The 23,992-nt window shown below is 47.8% G+C and overlaps 1 protein-coding gene across 1 annotated transcript in view; it reads right to left on the reverse strand.

Moving 5' to 3' along the window:
* LOC130283129 (alpha-2-macroglobulin-like protein 1) overlaps positions 1–23,320 on the reverse strand; it is a 266,692-nt gene extending 243,372 nt beyond the window's left edge. The window contains exons 1-2 of the mRNA XM_056532319.1: positions 23,291–23,320; positions 22,973–23,126 (exon numbers count right to left, since the gene is read on the reverse strand). Coding sequence (XP_056388294.1) covers positions 22,973–23,126; positions 23,291–23,320 — 184 coding nt within the window. The remainder of the gene's footprint in view (positions 1–22,972; positions 23,127–23,290) is intronic.
* Between the last annotated feature and the right edge of the window lie 672 nt (positions 23,321–23,992).

The raw sequence follows: 23,992 nt of genomic DNA on the forward strand, positions 1-23,992 counted from the left end.
GTGTACCATATACCACCTTTTTTTCTGTCTCTGTGCTAAATTAAGTGTTATACCACACGTTATACACCTGCCAGTGTATTAAAGAAAAAAACAAAGGTTTTCCTGTGTACAAATACGCTTAACTGTGCGCTCATCATTACAAAGGGCATACATACAACCAAGTAGTGTACTCTTTAATACCTGTATTTCTGTCTCGGTGCTAAATTCAGTGCTATTCCACACATTAGTATACACTGGCTGGTGTATACAACAAAAAAATAGTTTTTTTCTGCGTATAAATACGCTTAACAGTGCGATCATCATTGCAAAGGGCATACATACAACAAAGGAGTGTACTATTTAGTAACTGTTATTCTGTCTAGGGCCTATATAATTTGAAAGGACAGCCGTAAGTAATCGCCTGCTGCTGTTCTATACCCTCATAAACGCACTAAGTATGTCAGGCAGGGAAGTACCAGGACGTGCGCAGAGAAGGGGCAGAGGCCTACATATGTCAGGCAGAGTTGGCAGCAGACTTGGGGCGAGTGGCAGCAGGAGTCGCAGCAATAGGCCTGAGCTCCCATTAACACCCAGCGGTCGTTTCGTCGACCCATCTCTCCTCGTCAATTGGTTTGCACACTCATCCCCATCCTCAGAAGCGACATCTGACAACCCCAGTCAAGAGTCGGTGGGTTCCTCAGACACAACCCTCAGTTGGCATGGCCCGGGAGCAGTCCACGTAATCCCATTGCCTTTGTCCTATGCTGTTCTCTCTCCCAAAGAAGGATCTCATGCTTTGGGTTCAGCTCCACTATTTAGGGAGGACGATGTAATAAAGGACCGTCAGCATCTAATGGGCAGCCAAGAATGTGAGGAGACATGCGTAGTGATGTGGTGAATGACGTGGGAGGCGGTGTTTCAATTGCTCAGGATCCTGAGGCAGACACTGTTGGGGAACACGAGGAGGACATCAGTGACGTGCACACATCTTTTGATGATGATGAAGCCGATCGCAATTGGGAGCCGGGTGCAGAAGCCGGGGCTTCATCATCATCAGGAGAAGAAATTTGCTCTTTGTCTATGAGGCAGCAAGGCGGTAGCACGGTTGGCAATCAGCGTAGTGGTGGCAGTAGTGGAAATTCAGGAGCCAAACGTGCCAGGGGGAGACCATCTGCTTCGCGGCAAGCTACCATTCAGGGAGGTAGTGGAACAGGGGTTCCTGGAGACGGCGCCAATAGCAGTGAAATAGTGCGAACTGCGGGTGGGAAAATCAGCTACTCTGCGGTGTGGTTGTTCTTCATAAAGAATCCGAAGGACCTTAGCATAGTCACATGCAAAATCTGTGGGCAGAAAGTGAAGCGTGGCCACGGTCCCAATTTAGGCACCACGGCACTGCGTCAACACATGATTCGCCACCATAAAGCCGCGTGGGATAACCGTGGCTCCGAGGTAGTGGTCCAGCCTGCTGCATCACCCAGTGGCCATCCGCTCCCTCCGTCATCCAGCCAAGGCTCCACCACCTCAGCCGAAGGGAGCATTGTGTCAAACCCTCCTTCTTGCACTCCTGCTTCCTCCACTCGTAGTCAGCCATTCCGCCAACAATCGATCGGAGAAGCCATGTCCAAGAGACAACAGTATGTGCCCACTCATCCAACGGCGCAGAAGTTGAATTTGCTCCTGTCCAAGTTGCTGGTGTTGCAGTCCCTCCCTTTCCAACTGGTGGACTCTGCAGCTTTCAGGGAATTAATGGCTTGTGCCGAGCAGAGGTGGAGAGTCCCAAGCCGTCATTTCTTTGTTAAGAAGGCAGTACCAGCTCTGCATAAGTTTGTACAAGAGAAGGTGGGCCAGTCCTTGAGCCTGTCGGTGTGTTCAAAAGTGTACGGCAGCGCCGACGTGTGGAGCTGTAACTACGGGCAGGGACAATACATGTCTTTTACGGCCCACTGGGTAAATGTTGTTCCTGCACAGCCACAACAGCAACTTGGACAGGTCCCACTGCTTCCTCCTCCACGCTCTCGCTCCCAGGCAGTTGGTCCTTTTACAGTGTGCACCTCCTCCTCCTCCATGTCCTCGGCCTCCACTGCACATCCAAATCTCGGTGGCCCTTCATCGTACCACGTGTGTAGGGCACAGCGGTGTCAAGCCGTCCTTCACATGGTTTGCCTTGGAGAACGGAGTCACACAGGGGAGGAACTGCAGAAGTTCATTTGGGAAGAAATCCGAGTATGGCTTACTCCACGAAATCTGGAAATGGGAACCATGGTGACCGACAATGGGAAGAACATTGTGGCCGCGCTGCGACAAGGAAGTGTGAACCATTCGCCCTGCATAGCACACGTGTTTAATCTGGTTGTCCAGAAGTTCATCAAGTCTTCACCCCATTTGCAAGACGTCCTAACAATGGCAAGGAAACTGTGCATGCACTTCAGCCACTCGTACACCGCCAAGCACACTTTGCTTGAGCTGCAGCGTCAGAACGGTATCCCACAACATAGTCTCATTCATGACGTTGCCACATGTTGGAATTCCACCCTCCATATGTTGGACAGACTATATGAACAAAGAAAAGCCATCACGCATTTTTTGATGATACAAGCAGATAGGAGTACTCCCCTGTGTAACTTCAATGTGAACGAGTGGCAGCTCATACGTGACATCTGCCCTTGCTGAGGCCTTTTGAGGAAGCCACATTTTTTGTTAGTCGCTCGAATTACGCCATGAACGACGTAATTCCACTCCTACATTTACTCCAAAAAATGATTGAAAACATGGCTGGTCACGGCAATGGAGATGTTGCGCCTACATCAGAAAGCTACATGAGTCCTGTGGGGGATGAACTGGAGGAGGATGATGAGGGGCAGAGCAGAGCACAGTTTACGGTGGATGAGATGGCCGGTGTTTCTGGTCATTGGACAGGAGAGGAGGAGCAGGAGCAGCCAGAGGAGCTGGAAGGTTATTACAAGGGAGGGGAGACAGAGGACCCAGACACACCGTGGCAGTATGCAGTGGAGATGGAGGCAGGTAGTCCCAGCGAGTCACTGTCACAAATGGCACGATGCAAGCTGAGTTGTTTGCGTAGTGACCCCCGAATTGTCAAAATTCGTCAGTGCGATGACTTCTGGATATCCACCTTATTAGACCCTCACTACCGGCCCAGAATGGGGGCCTTTTTTATACCCACTGAGAGGGAGGACAAACTGACCTACTTCAGGGAGCTTCTACGTAGTCGGTTGACCGAAGCCTATTGGCCACATGGTCCATCCACTCGCAGGTCTGGCTCGGGGGGCCCTCTGCGCTCACCTTCCACTGCCACGGCTGCTGGGGAGGGGAGGGGTGGCAGGAGCAGTACCGGCTCAATCAGCAGCAGCCTGAGTCTACAGTCGCTGATGAGTAGCTTCCTTCAGCCGCATAGTGAAGCTACTCATCAGCAGCAGGTGGACATGGAGCTGGACCTGAACCAGCAGGTGATGGCTTACCTCGACATGACTCTGCCAACAACCGTTGAAGATCCGCTGGACTTCTGGGCAGCCAAACTCGATTTATGGCCGCAACTAGCGGAGTTTGCCCTGGAAAAGCTGTCCTGCCCGGCCAGTAGTGTGCCATCAGAGCGGGTGTTTAGTGCGGCCGGGGCCATAGTCACCCCAAGGCGAACTCGTCTGTCCACTAAAAATGTGGAGAGACTGACGTTTGTCAAGATGAATCAGGGATGGATCAGCCAGGATTTCCAGCCACCAATGAAAGATGGGTCTTAGTAGATTGACCATGCTCCTACAACAAAATTTTCTCTATTGTGGTTGGTTATGAAACCCTCTGGGGCAGACCTGGGGATTGTACGGCCTGCTTGACACATACGGCCCTTTGATTGGCTCTGACCGTCCCGCACTGATTGGGGACAACTATGCTGCCTAATCTGGGGGACATCTATGCTGCCTAATCCTGGTGACATCTATGCTGCCTACTCTGGGGGACAACTATGCTCCTAATCTGGGTGACATCTATGCTGCCTAATCTGGGGGACAAGTATGCTCCTAATCTGGGGGACATCTATGCTGCCTACTCTGGGGGACATCTATGCTGCCTAATCTGGGTGACATCTATGCTGCCTAATCTGGGGGACAACTATTGTCCTAATCTGGGGGACATCTATGCTGCCTAATCTGGGGGACAACTATGCGCCTAATATGGGGAAAACTGAAGCTTCTGGCCTTGGGACTATAATTTTTTGAAGTTTAGCAGTAGCTAAATACATGCTTAATGCAAATGTAAACATTGATCTTTAAATATAAGGGGTTATGAAAACCTCTTGGGTACTGCGAATGACTGCTCCAAAATCATTCTGTGTCTTTCAAGAACTACTTGCCTCCCTATTGCCTCAGGCCTTGGGCCTATAATTTTTATCGTAAAATTCTCGCCGCTCTGCCAGGGCCTTCTCCTACCCCGCCTGGGCCGATCCGAGGACCTCACTAACCAACTCACTAACTAATCCAATCGCTTATAGCGACGGGCGGTGTGTACAAAGAGCAGGGACTTAATAAACGCCAGCTTATGACCCTCACTTACTGGTAATTCCTTGTTTTAAGATTAAATATTTGCAATCACAGATCCCTATCACGAACTGGTTTCAGAGTGCAACACGCACCTGTCCTTGAAAGATAGAGAGACGCTAATCCGTTCAGTGGAGTGCTAGTGCGGCCCAGGACATCTGAGGCCATAACACACCTGTTATTGCTCGATCTCGCAATTGATCAGCAAGGTAAGGGGTTATTAAAGCCTCTTGGGTACTGCTGAGGCCTACTCCTGACTGCTCCTGGTGCAATGTTTGGGGTAATTAAACACTCTTGGGTAGTGTTATTGTTAAATTTACTGGTAACTTTATCAGTAATAAAATTGAATTTTGCAGAATGCTAACCGTTACACAACGGAACGCTTGTTGCGTGTGATTTTTTTATGAAAAAATAAATAAATAGATGGAGAGGAATTAACTCTGCTTAACCATTTTTGGCGAATAGAATCCTTTTGCCATCTGATTTTTTGGAGACAGATGCACTTACACACATGTAGTAATTTTTTAACCAAATTTCAAACATTGTGTGGTTTATTACTTTTGAGAAGAATGTCTTTGGGTGGTCCGCCATCCTGCATTACAGAGTCTTCTGAACTGCTGTATATGCGCTTGTTTTTTTTAAAAAAAGGTATTTTGTCCGACAATTTCGATAAAATTTAGCGTTTTTTTGGGGTGGATTGTGAAGCCCGGGTGTCGGGTGTGTAGTGTGTACTCGTGCATCAGTCAACTCCAGTCTGTGTTCGTTAGGCAATATATGGGTTACTGATGCAGCAGAGGTGGGGCCTTGGTCTTGGAATTTCAATTATTTAAAAAAATTGAACATATTGTGTGGTTTATTAAATTATAGAAGAAAGTCTTTGGGTGGTCCACCATCCTGCCTTATAGAGTCTTCTGAAATGTTGGATATGCGCTTGTGCTTACACAAAGTTGTAAATTAAAAAAAAAAATTTATACAATTTTGTTGATTTTGGGGCCCTGTGAAGCCCTATATGTACTGATGCATCAGCCAAATCCAGGCTGTGTCCTTCAGGCAATAAATGGGTTCCTGATGCTGCAGAGGTGGGGCCTGGGTCTGGGAATTTAACATTTTTGGATTGCGGGTGCTACAAAAAAAGATGGACACACCCTAATCCGTTCAGTGGAGCGCGCCTGCGGCCCCGGACATCTGAGGGCATAACACACCTGTTATTGCTCGATCTCAGGAGAAGGGGATTCATCATCGGGAGAAAAGAGTTGCAGGTTGCCCTTGAGTCAGCAAGGCGGTAGCACGGTTGGCAGTCAGCGTGGTGTGGCAGTAGTGGAAATTCTGGAGCCAAACGTGCCCGGGGGAGACCACCTGCTTACCAGTAGTGTTGCTCACGAATATTCGCAATTCGAATATTATTCGCGAATATCGCATATTCGCGAATTCGCGAATTCCGCGAATATAGCGCTATATATTCGTAATTACGAATATTCTTTTTTTTTTTTTTTTTTCTTCACAGTACACATCACAGTGACTACCCCTCTCTGCTTCCAGCTTGTGTGGTGTAAAGAAGGTTGTAATACTACTGTGTGAGACTGGCGTGCGAAAATTCGCATATGCTACTTTTCGCATATGCGAATTTTCGCGTATGCCAATTTTGTATATGCTAGTATTCACATATGTTAATTTTCGCATACGCGAATGTTCGCATATGCGAAAATAAAACGAGAATATAACGAATATGCGAATATTCGCGAATATATGACGAATATTCGTCCATATATTCGCGAATATTCGCGAATTCGAATATGGCCTATGCCGCTCAACACTACTTGCCAGCACCGGTCGATGAAAGATAGAGACACGCTAATCCGTTCAGTGGAGCGCGCCTGCGGCCCCGGAAATCAGAGGGCATAACACACCTGGTATTGCTCAATCTCTCAATTCATCGTGCAAAGGTAGGGGGTTATTAAAGCCTCTTGGGTACTGCTGAGGCCTACTCTTGACTGCTCATTGTGCAATGTATGGGGTAATTAAACACTCTTGGGTAGTGTTTTTTTTTTTTTTATTTACTGATAATTTTATCAGTAATAAAATTGAATTTTCCAGAATGCTAATCGTTACACAACGGAAAGCTTGTTGCGTGTGATTTTTTTAATGAAAAAAAATAAATAAATAAAATACGGACAGGGATTAACTCTGCTTCATCATTTTGGGCGAAAAAAGTCCTTTGGTGATCTGATCTTTTGGAGACAGATGCGCTTACACACATATTGAATTAGTTTTTGTAAAAAAAATTCAATTATTGTGTGGTTAATTATTTTTGTGAAGAATGTCTTTGGGTGGTCCACCGTCCTGCATTATAGAGTCTTGTGAACTGTTGGATATGCGCTTGTTCTTACACAAAGGTATTTCTTTAAAAAATTTCTAAAATGTTGTTGTTTTTTGGAGGGGATTGTGAAGCCCGGGTGTGTACTGGTGCATCAACCAACTCCAGGCTGTGTCCTTCAGGCAATATATGGGTTCCTGATGCCGCAGAGGTGGGGCCTGGGTCTGGAAATTTAAAATTTTTGGATAGCGGGTGCTACCAATGAGAAATCTTTGACAAAAATGTCATATATTGTGTTGGTTTTTGGGGAGGGGATTGTGAAGCCCTGGTGTGTACTCTTGCATCAGCCAACTCCAGGCTGTGTCCTTCAGGCAATATATGGGTTACTGATGCTGCAGAGGTGGGGCCTGGGTCTGGAAATTTCTAATTTTTGGATAGCGGGTGCTACCAATGAGAAATCTTTGTCAAAAATGTCATATATTGTGTTGTTTTTGTGGGGGGGATTGTGAAGCCCTGGTGTGTAGTGTACTAGTGCATCAGCTAACTCCACGCTGTGCCATTCAGCCACTAAATGGTCTCCTCTTGCTGCCAACATGTCCACGCTATGTCATTCAGTCACTATATGGTCTCCTGACACTGATGCCACCACCAGGCTCTCTCATTGTGCTGCTGTGCGGCAGTGATTCTAAGAGCGATGCCGGTAAAGTGCATGCTATTCTGAATAACAGTATTATTTCACTACCCCAGCACACTCCATATGTGTTTTAGGACACAGCAAAGTGTTCTATACCCCTATAGAGGCTGTATGTAGGCTAGAAATAGCCTTTTTTTAACATCGATTCGCCGCGAATAAACTCGGATGGAAGCAAACTTTTCGGGAAAATTCGGCAAATCGGCCGAATCAAATTTTTTAAAAGTTCGCTCATCTCTAACTACTACCTAAAGGGGGCTACTACTTCTACTTCCTAAAGGAGAGCTGCTGCTATTAGTACCTAAAGGGAGCTGCTACTACCACTACCTAAAAGGGGCTGTAACTACTACCACCTAAAGGGGGCCTTTATTATTACTAAGTAAAGGGGACTGATGCTATTACTACCTAACAGGGGCTACTACTGCCTAAAGGAGGCTGCTACTACTGCCTAAATGGTAGTGCTGCTGCTACTACAACATAAATGGGGCTGCTATTATTACTATTTAAAAGTGGGCTTCTACTACCTAATGGTACTGCTACTACTATATGCAGTGGGTTGTAACTATGTACAGGTGGACCTACATACAGTAGTAATCCCTACTTATAGGGGGATGCTGCTGCCTATAGGGAGTAACTGTCTATAGTGGGCAGGTATCTATAGGGATACCTACCTACAGGTGGCACCTATCAACTCGGGGGAGCCTGCATAATGAGGAAAACCATGTGAAGGGATCGGTACTACTGGAGCAGCCTAACAAGTTGGGCCTGGAAGAAATGGTCATGGTGGTTTGGTGAGGGAGAAGAAAAAGGAAAGTGAGTGACTCCAATTAGAGAAGTCACCAGCGAGTCACCTGATGTATGCGAGTCAATTGTATGTAATCAATTACATAGTCTGCAGAGCTGTGTACAGCTTATATCTACCACTATATGGTCATTGTATGGGGGGACTATTTCCTCACTGTATACGGGTATAATTGGTAATATTTTTCTCAATATACAGGATTTGGTCAGTGCCAGTATGATGGTAAAATGTATGGTGATAATATTCCTTCTTGTATAATGGTACTATTGGTAATTTTGGTCTCAGTATACAGAATTTGGTCAGTAACAGTATGGTGGTAATATGTGTGGTGATAGTATTTTCTTCTTCTATACTGGAATTATTAATTATATTGGTCTCAGTTCACAGATTTAGTCCAGAACAGTAAGATAGTATTATGTAAAGTGATAATATTCATCTTTGTATACTGGTATTAGTAATATTGGTCTCAGTATACAGGATTTTTCTCCGTTAGGTACCCTATTATACCCAAATGTGATTGACACTTGGCCCCTCCCCTATGTGGCTCTGCTTTCACATAGCCACACCCTTGACCAAAATGGGCTGCTTAGTCCAAAATGCCCCAGCATATTTTTAGTCCCAGTCTGGCCCTGACTGGAAGCATTTTATCTCCAGGGAAAATAAAGAATCAAGAATGTTGACATCCAGTGTGCGCAGTGTGCCCCAAAATATGCCGTCATCTTTTGTAAAGTTTTTTCCATATATGTAAATGGCCTTTTACACAGGTTGATTATCAGACAATGATCATTTTAGTAATGTTCCTTCCTGGGCTCATTAATTTAAATGGCCACACAGGAATGACCATTCCTAGGAAGGTCCTGTTTTAATGGTCGCACAGACAATCCTGAACAAGGCGGCCTTTAAAGGCTCAACAAACAAATGCTAGTCCGTGAGATCAGCGATGGTTTCCTGCCCATTGTCAGCCCATGTAAAAGGGCCCATTGACTGATGAGCGAGCATAGTAAAATCAAGATTGAGAAACCTTAAAGGGGTACTTCGGTGGAAAACTTTTTTTTTTTTTTTTTTTTTTTAAACAACTGGTGCCAGAAAGTTAAACAGATTTGTAAATTACTTCTATTAAAAATTCTTAATCCTTCCAGTACTGATCAGCTGCTGTATACTACGGAGAAAATAATTTTCTTTTTGGATTTCTTTTGTCACGACCACGGTGCTCTCTGCTGACACCTCTGTCCATTTTAGGAACTGTATAGAGCAGCATAGGTTTGCTATGGGGATTTTCTCCTGCTCTGGACAGAGGTGTCAGCAGAGAGCACTGTGGACGTGACAGAAAAGAAATCCAAAAAGAAAAGAATTTCCTCTTTAGTATACAGCCGCTAATAAGTACTGGAAGGATTAAGATTTTTTAGTTGAAGTAATTTACAAATTTGTTTAACTTTCTGACATCAGTTGATATAAAAATAAAAAAATAAAAAGGTTTCCATCGGAGTACCCTTTTAAACTGATGTATGGCCAGCTGGTTTAGAAAATGTATCTCTCTATCTCTCTCACACTTGCTGACAAGTTTCTTTACAGATTAGAGCTCATCATTTGTGGTCATATAGCAGAATACCCTAGGATCACCTTATCTTTAAGGATCCTATTAAATCCAAGTGAACCACCACTTTTATAGTGCCCTTCCATTATAGAGTCCTACAAAGGTCACACGTGCTGTTCTGATGAAGTTTTTATCCTGTTTTTAAAGCCAAAGCAATAAGTAGATAATAGGAAAGTAGAATTTTGAAAATTCAACATATATATATATATATATATATATATATATATATATATATATATATATATTAGAGATGAGCGAACTTTTAGAAAATTCGATTTGGCCGATTCGCCGAATTTTCCGAAAAAGTTAGTTTCGATCCGAATTTGTTCGCGGCAAATTTATATTAAAAAAGGCTATTTCTAGCCTACATACAGCCTCTATAGGGGTATAGAACACTTTGCTGTGTTCTAAAACACATATGGAGTGTGCTGGGGTAGTGAAATAATACTGTTAGGTTCACACTGGGATGAACCAGGTTTTCAGTATATGGTTCGCGTATACGGCTGGGGAGAGGGGGGCGGTGCTTAATCACGGCCCCGCACTGAGCCGTCTCTGGCTGACCGGAGTGAACCGCAGCCTCCGGTCGGCTGAGTTTTCGGCCGTATGCGGTTGGCCGACCTATAGACATGCATTGAATGCTGTTCCCGTATACGGCTGAGTGCGGGTGCCGCGATTAAGCCACGCCCCCTCCCCCCAGCCGAATACGGGAACTGTATACTGAAAAACGTGGTACACCGCAGTGTGAACCTAGATCAGTGTTTCCCAACCAGTGTGCCTCCAGCTGTTGCAAAACTACAACACCCAGCATGCCTGGACAGCCTAAGGCTGTCCAGGCATGCTGGGAGTTGTAGTTTTGCAACAACTGGAGGCACACTGGTTGGGAAACACTGACCTAGATATTGCCTGAATGACACAGCATGGAGTTGGCTGATGCACGAGCACAGAGTGTACTTACACCCGCCGGGTGCTACCTATGAGAAATCTTAGCTACTTTAATTTTCCAAAATTGCTTTTTTTTTTTTGGGGGGGGGGGGGGGGATTGTGAAGCCCTGGTGCCACCCGCTATCCACAAATTTGAAATTTCCCAGACCCAGGACCCACCTCTGCGGCATCAGTAACCCATATATTGCCTGAAGGACACAGCCTGGAGTTGGCTGATGCACCAGTACACACCAGGGCTTCACAATTCCCCCCCCCCAAAAAAAAAAAAAAACACAATATGAGACATTTTTGAAAAACATTTTATATAGCGGGTGCTACCTATGAGAAAATTCCAAATTCCCAGACCCAGGCCCCACCACAGCGGCATCAGTAACCAATATATTGGCTCAAGGACACAGCCTGGAGTTGGCTGATGCACCAGTACACAACATTTCAGAAGACTCTATAATGCAGGACGGTGGATCTCCCAAAGACTTACTTCTCAAAAATAATGAACCACACAATTTTTGATTTTTTTTTTATTGAAATTCCCAGACCCAGGCCCCACCTCTGCTGCATCAGTAACCCATATATTGCCTAAAGGACACAGACTGGAGTTGACTGATGCACGAGTACACACCCGTCACCTGGGCTTCACAATCCACCCACCCAAAATCAACAAAATTGAATAATAAAAAAAAAAAGAATGTATACCTTTGTGTAAAAACAAGCGCGTATACAACAGTTCAGAAGACTCTTTAATGCAGGACGGTGGAGCACCCAAAGACATTCTTCTCAAAAATAATAAACAACACAATTTGTGAAATTTAAAAAAAAATAGAAATTCCAAGACCCAGGCCCCAACTCTGCTGCATCAGTAACCCATATATTGCCTAAAGGACACAGACTGGAGTTGACTGATGCACGAGTACATACCCGTCACCTGGGCTTCACAATCCCCCCCCCCCCCAAAATCAACAAAATTGTATACATTTAAAAAAAAATGTATACCTTGGTGTAAAAACAAGCGCATATCCAACAGTTCAGAAGACTCTATAATGCAGGACGGTGGACCACCCAAAGACTTTCTTCTCAAAAATAATAAACCACAAAATGTTTGAAATAAAAAAATATATATATATTACATATGTGTGTAAGTGCATCTGTCTCCAAAAGATCAGATCACCAAAGGAGTTTTTTCGCCAAAAATGATTAAGCAGAGTTAATCCCTCTCCGTATTTTTTATTTTTTTTATTTTCATAAAAAATCACACCCAACAAGCGTTCCGTTGTGTAACGGTTAGCATTCTGCAAAATTCTATTTTATTACTGATAAAATTATCAGTAAATTTAAAAATAACACTACTCCAGAGTTCTGAATTACCCCATACATTGCACCAGGAACAGTCAGGAGTAGACCTCAGCAGTACCCAAGAGGCTTTAATAACCCCTTACATTGCACAATCAATTGCAAGATCGAGCAATAACAGGTGTGTTATGGCCTCAGATGTCTGGGCCGCAGTAGCGCTCCACTGAACGGATTAGCGTGTCTCTATCTTTCACCGACAGGTGCGGGTAACCCACTGCCTCTCTGAAAGGTAAGCTGCCTCGAAGCAGGTGGTCTCCCCCGGGCACGTTTGTCTCCTGAATTTCCACTACTGCCACACCACGCTGACTGCCAACCGTGCTACCGCCTTGCTGACTCAAGGGCAACCTGCAACTCTCTTCTCCTGATGATGATTAAGCCCCTTCTGCACCCGTCTCCCGTTGGCGATAGGGATCATTTTTGCCAGGAAAAAAGAATCACAACTAAGTGCGGGTCATAAGCTAGGGTTCAATAAGTCCCTGCCCCTTGTCACGATGCCGGCTGGCAGGTAGTGGATCCCCTGTGCCAGAGAGGGATGGCGTGGACCGCGCTAGTGGACCGGTTCTAAGCCACTACAGGTTTTCACCAGAGCCCGCCGCAAAGCGGGATGGTCTTGCTGCGGCGGTAGTGACCAGGTCGTATCCACTAGCAACGGCTCACCTCTCTGGCTGCTGAAGATGCTGAAGATAGGCGCGGTACAATGGAGTAGGCAGAAGCAAGGTCGGACGTAGCAGAAGGTCGGGGGCAGGCGGCAAGGATCGTAGTCAGGGGCAACGGCAGGAGGTCAGGAACACGGACTAGGAACAGACAAGGAATGCTTTCACTAGGCACAAGTGCAACAAGATCCGGCAAGGAAGTGCAAGGGAGGAGACTAGATATAGCCAGGAAACAGATGGGAACCAATTAAGCTAATTGGGCCAGGCACCAATCATTGGTGCACTGGCCCTTTAAGTCTCAGGGAGCTGGCGCGCGCGCGCCCTAGAGAGCGGAGCCGCGCGCGCCAGCACATGACCGCAGGAGACGGGAACGGGTAAGTGACCTGGGATGCGATTCGCGAGCGGGCGCGTCCCGCTGTGCGAATCGCATCCCCAACGGCCATGACAGGGCAGCGCTCCCGGTCAGCGCTGACCGGGGAGCTGCAGGGAGAAAGGCGCCGTGAGCGCTCCGGGGAGGAGCGGGGGCCCGGAGCGCTAGGCGTAACAGTACCCCCCCCCTTAGGTCTCCCCTTCTCTTTATCGGGTAACTGCCTCCCCTGGGATGAGGACACCGGGAAAGGAAGGAGGGATTCCTCAACGGCAGGCAGAACCGCAGGAGTAGGAATGGGGAGAGAGGGCAGAGGGCGAGACCTGGCACGGGGCAGTGTGACACCAGGACGGGGGCCATGGGGTGGCACAGAGGCTTGCCTGACGGGACTGGGAGGGGGGGAGGGGCATTTCCTGTGGCAGGCAGAGTCCTTAATGACCTTAGGGGGACCGGAAACAGGAGGAACCACAGGGTCACGGCAGGGAGTACTGGGAACCGGTTTTAGACAGTTCTTGGAACAAGAGGACCCCCAACTCCTGATCTCCCCAGTGGACCAATCCAGGGTAGGGGAATGAAGTTGAAGCCAGGGAAGTCCAAGGAGAATTTCCGAGGTGCAATTGGGGAGGACCAAAAGTTCAATCCTCTCATGATGAGATCCGATGCTCATAAGAAGGGGCTCCGTGCGGAAACGTATGGTGCAATCCAACTTGGCTCCGTTGACCGCGGAAACGTGGAGTGGCTTGACAAGACGGGTCACCGGAATGCGAAATTTATTCACTAGGGACTCTCGAATAAAATTTCCAGAAGCTCCAGAGTCCAGGCAGGCCACGGCTGAGAGAGAAGAGCTGGCTGAAGCAGAAATCCGCACGGGTACCGTGAGACGTGGAGGAGCAGACTTGGAACCAAGAGACGCCACACCCACGTGAGCTGGGTGCGTGCGTGCGTTTCCCAGGCGTGGAGGACGGATAGGGCAATCCACCAAGAAATGCTCGGTACTGGCACAGTACAGACAAAGATTCTCTTCCTTACGGCGATTCCTCTCTTCCTGGGTCAGGCGAGACTTATCCACTTGCATGGCCTCCTCGGCGGGAGGCCCAGGCGTAGATTGCAACGGATACTGTGGGAGAGGTGCCCAGAGATCTAAGTCTTTTTCCTGGCGGAGCTCTTGGTGTCGCTCAGAAAAACGCATGTCAATGCGGGTAGCTAGATGGATGAGTTCTTGCAGATTGGCAGGAATCTCTCGTGCGGCCAGCACATCCTTGATGCGACTGGATAGGCCTTTTTTGAAGGTCGCGCAGAGTGCCTCATTATTCCAGGATAATTCTGAAGCAAGGGTACGGAACTGTACGGCATACTCGCCAACGGAAGAATTACCCTGGACCAGGTTCAACAGGGCAGTCTCAGCAGAAGAGGCTCGGGCAGGTTCCTCAAAGACACTTCGGATTTCCGAGAAGAAGGAGTGTACGGAGGCAGTGACGGGGTCATTGCGGTCCCAGAGCGGTGTGGCCCAAGACAGAGCTTTTCCAGACAGAAGGCTGACTACGAAAGCCACCTTAGACCTTTCAGTGGGAAACAGGTCCGACATCATCTCCAGGTGCAATGAACATTGCGAAAGAAAGCCACGGCAAAACTTAGAGTCCCCATTAAATTTGTCCGGCAAGGACAGGTGGAGGCTAGGAGTGGCCACTCGCAGCGGAGGAGGTGCAGGAGCTGGCGAAGGAGATGATTGCTGAAGAAGTTGCGAATGTTGGCGCACAATGGTGGACACTTCCGACAGCTGGTGGGTTAGATGGGCGATCTGTCGGGCGATATCAGAGACAACTGGCAGGGGAACCTCAGCGGGATCCATGGCCGGATCTACTGTCACGATGCCGGCTGGCAGGTAGTGGATCCTCTGTGCCAGAGAGGGATTGGCGTGGACCGTGCTAGAGGATCGGTTCTAAGTCACTACTGGTTTTCACCAGAGCCCGCCGCAAAGCGGGATGGTCTTGCTGCGGCGGTAGTGACCAGGTCGTATCCCCTAGCAACGGCTCAACCTCTCTGGCTGCTGAAGATAGGCGCGGTACAAGGGAGTAGACAGAAGCAAGGTCGGACGTAGCAGAAGGTCGGGGCAGGCAGCAAGGATCGTAGTCAGGGGCAACGGCAGAAGGTCTGGAATCACAGGCAAGGAACACACAAGGAACGCTTTCACTGGCACTAGGGCAACAAGATCCGGCAAGGAAGTGCAAGGGAGGAGACTAGATATAGCCAGGAAACAGATGGGAACCAATTAAGCTAATTGGGCCAGGCACCAATCATTGGTGCACTGGCCCTTTAAGTCTCAGGGAGCTGGCGCGCGCGCGCCCTAGAGAGCGGAGCCGCGCGCGCCAGCACATGACCGCAGGAGACGGGAACGGGTAAGTGACCTGGGATGCGATTCGCGAGCGGGCGCGTCCCGCTGTGCGAATCGCATCCCCAACGGCCATGACAGGGCAGCGCTCCCGGTCAGCGCTGACCGGGGAGCTGCAGGGAGAAAGGCGCCGTGAGCGCTCCGGGGAGGAGCGGGGGCCCGGAGCGCTAGGCGTAACACCCCTTGTACACACCGCATGTCTCTGTTAACAATTGGGTGGTTTAGTGAAGTCTTCGGATCGGCCCCGGCGGGGTAGGAGAAGGCCCTGGCAGAGCGCCGAGAATTTAACGATCATTGTTGAAATTTGCATTAATCATGCATTTAGCTACTGCTAAACTTCAAAAAAAAATTATAGGCCCAAGGTTTGAGGCACCAGGAAGGCAAGTAGTTCCTGAAAGACACAAAATAATTCTGGAGCAGCCATTCGCAGTACCCAAGAGGGTTTCATAACCCCTTACATTTAAAGATCAATGTTGACATTTGCATTAAGCATTTATTTAGCTACGGCTAAACTTAAAAAAATGATAGGCCCATTAGGAGCATAGCTGTCCCCCAGATTAGGAGCATACTTGTCCCCCAGATTAGGCAGCATAGATGTCCCACAGATTAGGCAGCATAGATGTCCCCCATATTAGGAGCATAGTTGTCCCCCAGATTAGGAGCATAGCTGTCCCCCAGATTAGGAGCATAGTTGTCCCCCAGATTAGGCATCATAGATGTCCCCCAGATTAGGCAGCATAGATGTCCCCAAGATTAGGTGCATACTTGTCCCCCAGATGAGGCAGCATAGATGTCCCCCAGATTAGGATAATATTTGTCCCCCAGATTATGAGCATAGTTGTCCCCCAGATTAGGCAGCATAGATGTCCCCCAGATTAGGAGCATAGTTGTCCCCCAGATTAGGAGCATAGTTGTCCCCCAGATTAGCCAGCATAGATGTCCCCCAGATTAGGCAGCATAGATGTCCCCCAGATTAGGATCATAGATGTCCCCCAGATTAGGAGCATAGATGTCCCCCATATTAGGAGCATAGCTGTCCCCCAGATTAGGAGCATAGTTGTCCCCCAGATTAGGCAGAATAGATGTCCCCCAGATTAGGTGCATACTTGTCCCCCAGATGAGGCAGCATAGATGTCACCCAGATTAGGAGCATAGTTGTCCCCCAGATTAGGAGCATAGTTGTCCCCCAGATTAGCCAGCATAGATGTCCCCCAGATTAGGTAGCATAGATGTCCCCCAGATTAGGAGCATAGTTGTCCCCCAGATTAGGCAGCATAGATGTCCCCCAGATTAGGAGCATAGTTGTCCCCCAGATTAGCCAGCATAGATGTCCCCCAGATTAGGCAGCATAGATGTCCCCCAGATTAGGAGCATACTTGTCCCCCAGATTAGGAGCATAGTTGTCCCCCAGATTAGGAGCATAGTTGTCCCCCAGATTAGCCAGCATAGATGTCCCCCAGATTAGCCAGCATAGATGTCCCCCAGATTAGGAGCATAGTTGTCCCCCATATTAGGCAGCATAGATGTCCTCCAGATTAGGAGCATAGATGTTCCCCAGATTAGGAGCATAGTTGTCCCCCAGATTAGCCAGCATAGATGTCCCCCAGATTAGGCAGCATAGATGTCCCCCAGATTAGGAGCATACTTGTCCCCCAGATTAGTCAGCATAGATGTCCCCCATATTAGGAGCATAGTTGTCCCCCAGATTAGGAGCATAGCTGTCCCCCAGATTAGGAGCATAGTTGTCCCCCAGATTAGGCAGCATAGATGTCCCCCAGATTAGGTAGCATAGATGTCCCCCAGATTAGGAGCATAGTTGTCCCCCAGATTAGGCAGCATAGATGTCCCCCAGATTAGGAGCATAGTTGTCCCCCAGATTAGCCAGCATAGATGTCCCCCAGATTAGGCAGCATAGATGTCCCCCAGATTAGGAGCATACTTGTCCCCCAGATTAGGAGCATAGTTGTCCCCCAGATTAGCCAGCATAGATGTCCCCCAGATTAGGCAGCATAGATGTCCCCCAGATTAGGAGCATACTTGTCCCCCAGATTAGACAGCATAGATGTCCCAGAGATTAGTCAGCATAGATGTCCCCCATATTAGGAGCATAGTTGTCCCCCAGATTAGGAGCATAGCTGTCCCCCAGATTAGGAGCATAGTTGTCCCCCAGATTAGGCAGCATAGATGTCCCCCAGATTAGGCAGCATAGATGTCTCCCAGATTAGGAGCATAGTTGTCCCCCAGATTAGGCAGCATACATGTCCCACAGATTAGGCAGCATAGATGTCCCCCAGATTAGGCAGCATAGATGTCCCCCAGATTAGGAGCATAGTTGTCCCCCAGATTAGGAGCATAGATGTCCCCCAGATTAGGAGCATAGTTGTCCCCCAGATTAGGCAGCATAGATGTCCCCCAGATTAGGCAGCATAGATGTCCCCCAGATTAGGCAGCATAGATGTCCCCCAGATTAGGAGCATAGTTGTCCCCCAGATTAGGCAGCATAGATGTCACCCAGATTAGGCAGCATAGATGTCCCCCAGATTAGGAGCATACTTGTCCTCCAGATTAGGCAGCATAGATGTCCCACAGATTAGGCAGCATAGATGTCCCCCATATTAGGAGCATAGTTGTCCCACAGATTAGGAGCATAGCTGTCCCCCACATTAGGAGCATAGTTGTACCCCAGATTAGGCAGCATAGATGTCCCCCAGATTAGGCAGCATAGATGTCCCCCAGATTAGGAGCATACTTGTCCCCCAGATTAGGCAGCATAGATGTCCCTCAGATTAGGCAGCATAGATGTCAATCTACTCCGAGCCATCTGGCATTGGTGGTTGGAAATCCTGGCTGATCCATCCCTGATTCATCTTGACAAACGTCAGTCTCTCCACATTTTTAGTGGACAGATGAGTTCGCCTTGGGGTGACTATGGCCCCGGCCGCACTAAACACCCGCTCCGATGGCACACTACTGGCCCGGGCAGGACAGCTTTTCCAAGGCAAACTCTGCTAGTTGTGGCCATAAATCAAGTTTGGCTGCCCAGAAGTCCAGCGGATCTTCAATGGTTGTTGGCATGGCCATGTCAAGGTATGCCATCACCTGCTGGTTCAGGTCCGGCTCCATGTCTACCTGCTGCTGATGAGTTGCTTCACTATGCGGGTGAAGAAAGGTACTCATCAGCGACTGTAGACTCAGGCTGCTGCTGATTGAGCTGGTACTGCTCCTCCCACCCCTCCCCTCCCCAGCAGCCATGGCAGTGGAAGGTGAGCGCAGAGGGCCCCCCAAGTCAGACCTGCGAGTGGACAGACCATGTGGCCGATAGGCATCAGCCTGACTATGTAGAATCTCTCTGTAGTAGGTCAGTTTGTCCTCCCTCTCAGTGGGTGAAAAAAAGGCCCCCATTTTGGGACGGTAGCGAGGGTCTAATAAGGTGGAGATCCAGAAATCATCCCGCTGACAAATTTTGACAATTCGGGGGTCACTACGCAAGCAACTGAGCATACATTGTGCCATTTGCGCCAGTGACTCGGAGGGACTACCTGCCTCCATCTCCACTGCATACTGCCACAGTGTGTCTGGGTCCTCGGTCTCAACTTCCTCATAACCCTCCAGCTCCTCTGGCTGCTCCTGCTCCTCCTCTCCTGTCAGAAGACTAGAAACACCGGCCATCTCATCCAACCTAAACTGTGCTCCGCTCTGCCCCTCATCATCCTCCTTCTCCAGTTCAGCCCCCACAGGGCTCATGTAGCCTTGAGATGTAGGCACAACGTCTCCATTGCCATGACCAGCCATGGTTTCAATCATTTGTTGTAGGAAATGTAGGAGTGGAATTACGTCGTTCATGGCGTAATCCAGGCGACTCACAAATAATGTGGCTTCCTCAAAGTGCCTCAGCAAACGGCAGGTGTCACATATGAGCTGCCACTGGTTCACATTGAAGTTACACAGGGGAGTACTCCTATCTGCTTGGATCATCAAGAAATCGGTGATGGCTTTTCTTTGTTCGTATAGTCTGTGCAACATATGGAGGGTGGAATTCCAACGTGTGGCAACGTCACAAATAAGACTATGTTGTGGGATACCATTCTGACGCTGCAGCTCAAGGAAGGTGTGCTTGGTGGTGTACGAGTGGCTGAAGTGCATGCAGTTTCCTTGCCATTTTCTGGATGTTTTGCAAATGGGGTGAAGACTTGAGGAAGTGCTTGACAACCAGATTCAACACGTATGCTACTTCCTTGTCGCAGCGCGGACACGATGTTCTTCCCGTTCACCATGGTTCCCATTTCCAGATTTTGTGGAGTAAGCCATACTCGGATTTCTTTACGAATGAACTTTAGCAGTTCCTCCCCTGTGTGACTCCGTTCGCCAAGGCAAACCATGTGAAGAACAGCTTGACACCGCCGTGCCCTACATACATGGTAAGATAAAAGGCCACCGAGATTTGGACGTGCAGTGGAGGCCGAGGACACGGTGGAGGATGAGGAGATGGTGTCGCACACTGTAACAGGACCAACTGCCTGTGAGCGAGAGTGTGGAGGAGGAAGCGGTGTGACCTGTCCAAGTTACTGTTGGAGGACTGACCCACCTTCTCAAGGACTGACCCACCTTCTCTTGTAGAAACTTATGCAGGGCTGGTACTGCCTTCTTCGCACAGAAATGACGGCTTGGGACTCTCCACCTCGGCTCGGCACAAGCCATCAATTCCCTGAAAGCTGCAGAGTCCACCAGTTGGAAAGGGAGGGACTGCAACACCAGCAACTTGGACAGGAGCAAATTCAACTTCTGCGCTGTTGGATGAGTGGGCGCATACTGTTGTCTCTTGGACATGGCTTCTCCGATCGATTGTTGTCGGAATGGCTGTCTAAAAGCGGGAGAAGCAGGAGAGACAGAAGTAGGGTTTGACACACAGCTCCCTTCGGCTGAGGTGCTGGAGCCTTGGCTGGATGAAGGAGGGAGCGGATGGCCCCTGGGTGATGCAGCAGGCTGGACCACTACATCGGAGCCACGGTTCTCCCAGGCCGCTTTATGGTGGCAAAGCATGTGTTGACGTAGTGCCGTGGTGCCGACATTGGGACCGTGGCCAGGCTTCACCTTCTGCCGACAAATCTTGCATGTGGCTACGTGAACCTCCTCCGGATGCCTTATGAAAAACTTCCACACGAGTAGCTGATTTTCCCACCCGCAGTCCTAACTAATGGACTGCTACTGGCGCCGGCTCCAGAAACCCCTGTTCCACTACCTCCCGGAAAGGTAGGCTGCTGCGAAGTAGGTGGTCTCCCCCGGGCACGTTTGGCTCCTGAATTTCCACTACGGCAACCACGCTGACTGACAACCGTGCTACCGCCTTGCTGCCTCAAGGGCAACCTGCAACTCTCTTCTCCTGATGATGATGAAGCCCCTTCTGCACCCGGCTCCCAATTGCGATCGGCTTCATCATCATCAACAGTTGTGTGCACGTCACTGATGTCCTCCTCAGGTTCCCCAACGGTGTCTGCTTCAGGACCCTAAACACTTGCAACACCGCCTCCCACGTCACTCTCTGCATCACTACTTGGCCGCCTAGCGGAGCAAGCGGCGCATGTCTCCTTCCCTTCTTGGCTGTCCAGTAGCTGCTGACTGTCCTCTATTAGATCGTCCTCAGTAAATAGTGGAGCTGAACCCACAGCATAAGATACTTCTTTAGGAGAGGGAACAGCATACGACAAAGGCAATGGGAGGACATGGACTGCTCCCGGGCCATGCCATCTGAGGGTTGTGTCTGAGGAACCCACCGACTGTTGACTGGGGGTGTCAGATGTCACTTGTGATGATGTGGATGAGCGTGTTAACCAATCCACGATGGCAGATGGGTTGCTGGTGGAGACCGCTGGCTGATAAAGGGAGCTCAGGCCTCTCGCTGCGACTCCTGCTGCCACTCGCCCCAAGTCTGCTGCCAACTCTGCCTGAAATATTTAGGCCTCTGCCACTCCTCTGTGCACGTCCTGGCACTTCTCTGCCTGACATACTTAGTGCGTTTATGAGGGTATTACAATATGCTACATTACTCTTTAAACAGTATTTGTCTAGAACAGCAGCAGGTGATTACTTATGGCTGTCCTTGAACAGTATGTAGGCCCTTGACGGATTAACAGGTAGTAGATGGTACAATACTTGGATGTACCTATGCGGTATGCACTGACGAGGGCAGTAATATGCCTAACTATTAGCAGAAAAAACTCTGTATTTTTGTAAAACACCAGCTGGTGGATACTATTGTTTGGACTTTGACGGTATGGAGCACCTTGACAGATTAACAGGTACTAAATGGTACAATACTTGGATGTACCTATGCGCTATGCACTGATGAGGGCAGTAATATGCCTAACTATTAGCAGAAAAAACTCTGTGAATAGTATTGTTTGGACTTAAACAGTATGTAGCCCCTTGACAGATTAACAGGTACAAAATGGTACAAATACACTACAGTCCACTGAACAATCACGTATTTCTGAACAGCAGCAGGACCCAACAGTGCAGCACCACAAGAAAAGAAAAAAATCCAGGGATTAAACCCTAAATTGCACTCTGTCACACAATTCTGAGCAGCAGAAGATTTGTGGAGCAAATAAAAATAAACTCATTTGGGCTGAAAAATGAGGAGATGAGATGCTTCAGAAAGTTCAGGCAGCTTGGAGATCTGTATGAGGCAGCTGACAGCTATCTGCCCCTCTCTGCTGCAATGCTCAATAACGTGAATAGGAGGTTTAGCAATCAATGATCCTTCTCAGAGTAACAGCACAGCACTCTGCACTCCTGCCTTTCCCTAATGCTGATGTGACTAGCAGTTGCAGTGTAACGCTGTGGTATGAGCTATTCACACACACACAGTCCCGTCCTCTCCATCTGAGTGCATAGATGAAATGAAGAGAGGCAAGATGGCCGCCGATTATATAGGGGCTGTGACATCACAGAGGTCAGTGAACACTGATAGGCTGCATCTCACATGTGGTTCAGGGTCAGCCCGCCTACTGTCATTCCCGCTGCTGTTTCCCGCCCTCCCATAATCCCCTGCCCCATGTACTCACATGTGGATCCGCCATCTTAGCTCTCCAATAGCCTGGAACTCTGTAAAATGGAGTTTAATGAAGCGATTTGCGCGATCGAATTGCGGCCATATTCGCATTCATTGCAAATCGAATTTTTCATGAAATTCTTAAGGAATTTGGGTTCGTCAACTTCGATTCGCTCATCTCATATATATATATATATATATATATATTTTTTTTTTTTTTTTTCTTTTTTTTTGTAACCCACTACCATTTTTGACTTCATAAATGTGTCTTCAGACTTCCCTAATTGCCTTCACCTTACCTATATCACCCGGCTTGTAAGTTGACTTATCAGTCTGAATGATGCACACATCATCTCCTGCTTTTAGGATAGTAACTTTCTTGCTTTCATCCACATTGATGTTTTCTCCATGTGCAGATACATGTAAGAACCAGGAAAGATCATCTTGTGGGACCTAATGAAAATTAGAAATATGTTTTTGTCAATAATTTCTTGTCTTTGCCAATGATGCCTTACAAAGGTATCATAGTTTCTGCAAAGTTCTACTCTTTGCATTACGGGACTGTATATCACTTTACCATACACTGTGTTTTATACTATTTTCTCACAGTTCCTAACCTCTTCTTGCAGTAATTCATTAGGAACCATCACTGATTATTTCCAGGAGATTGTACTCTGTCCTGGTCATGTGATGGACACACAAGAGGACGGCTCGTACAGATATCAGAGCTCTACAACGTGCCCTGCACCCATGTGTCCATCACATTACCAAGAAAGACTTTTATCCCCTGAAGTGTTTATACAGAACATAATGTATCCTTTACTATACATTATATGAATCTAAATTTTCACAAGTTTCACCATATGAAAACATGAGGACGCAGGTTGAATAACCATAAAAGTCATGAAAAGATGACATACAATATTTTTATACTTTACAGTATGAGTTACATAATTCCTTGTAATAAACACCTAAGCTGCTGCAGATCTTCTTTTTGAAAAGAGTGAGGGAGTTTCATACAAATCATCATTAACAGGAAGCTCTTCAAAAAGAGGTTCTGAAGAGGTAAAGGAGACTTTATTGTATGTGATTAACTTTAAACTTCACGCTTTCCAAAAATATCTGAACAATCTGACGTGTATTATTATAATGTTCACAGCAACTGGGGTACCAGACTACATAACACACACTGCAGCTGCTACAGGCTGGCAGCATTACATATCAGCAAAGAAGGAGAAAGAGATGGCTCAAATGAAAAAGGAAGTAGTGTCTATAAAGTGCAGCACATCTCTGTACAATCCACAGGTTCTGACATTGGA

Source organism: Hyla sarda, chromosome 7, assembly GCF_029499605.1.
Source record: "Hyla sarda isolate aHylSar1 chromosome 7, aHylSar1.hap1, whole genome shotgun sequence".
Classification (NCBI taxonomy): Eukaryota; Metazoa; Chordata; class Amphibia; order Anura; family Hylidae; genus Hyla; species Hyla sarda.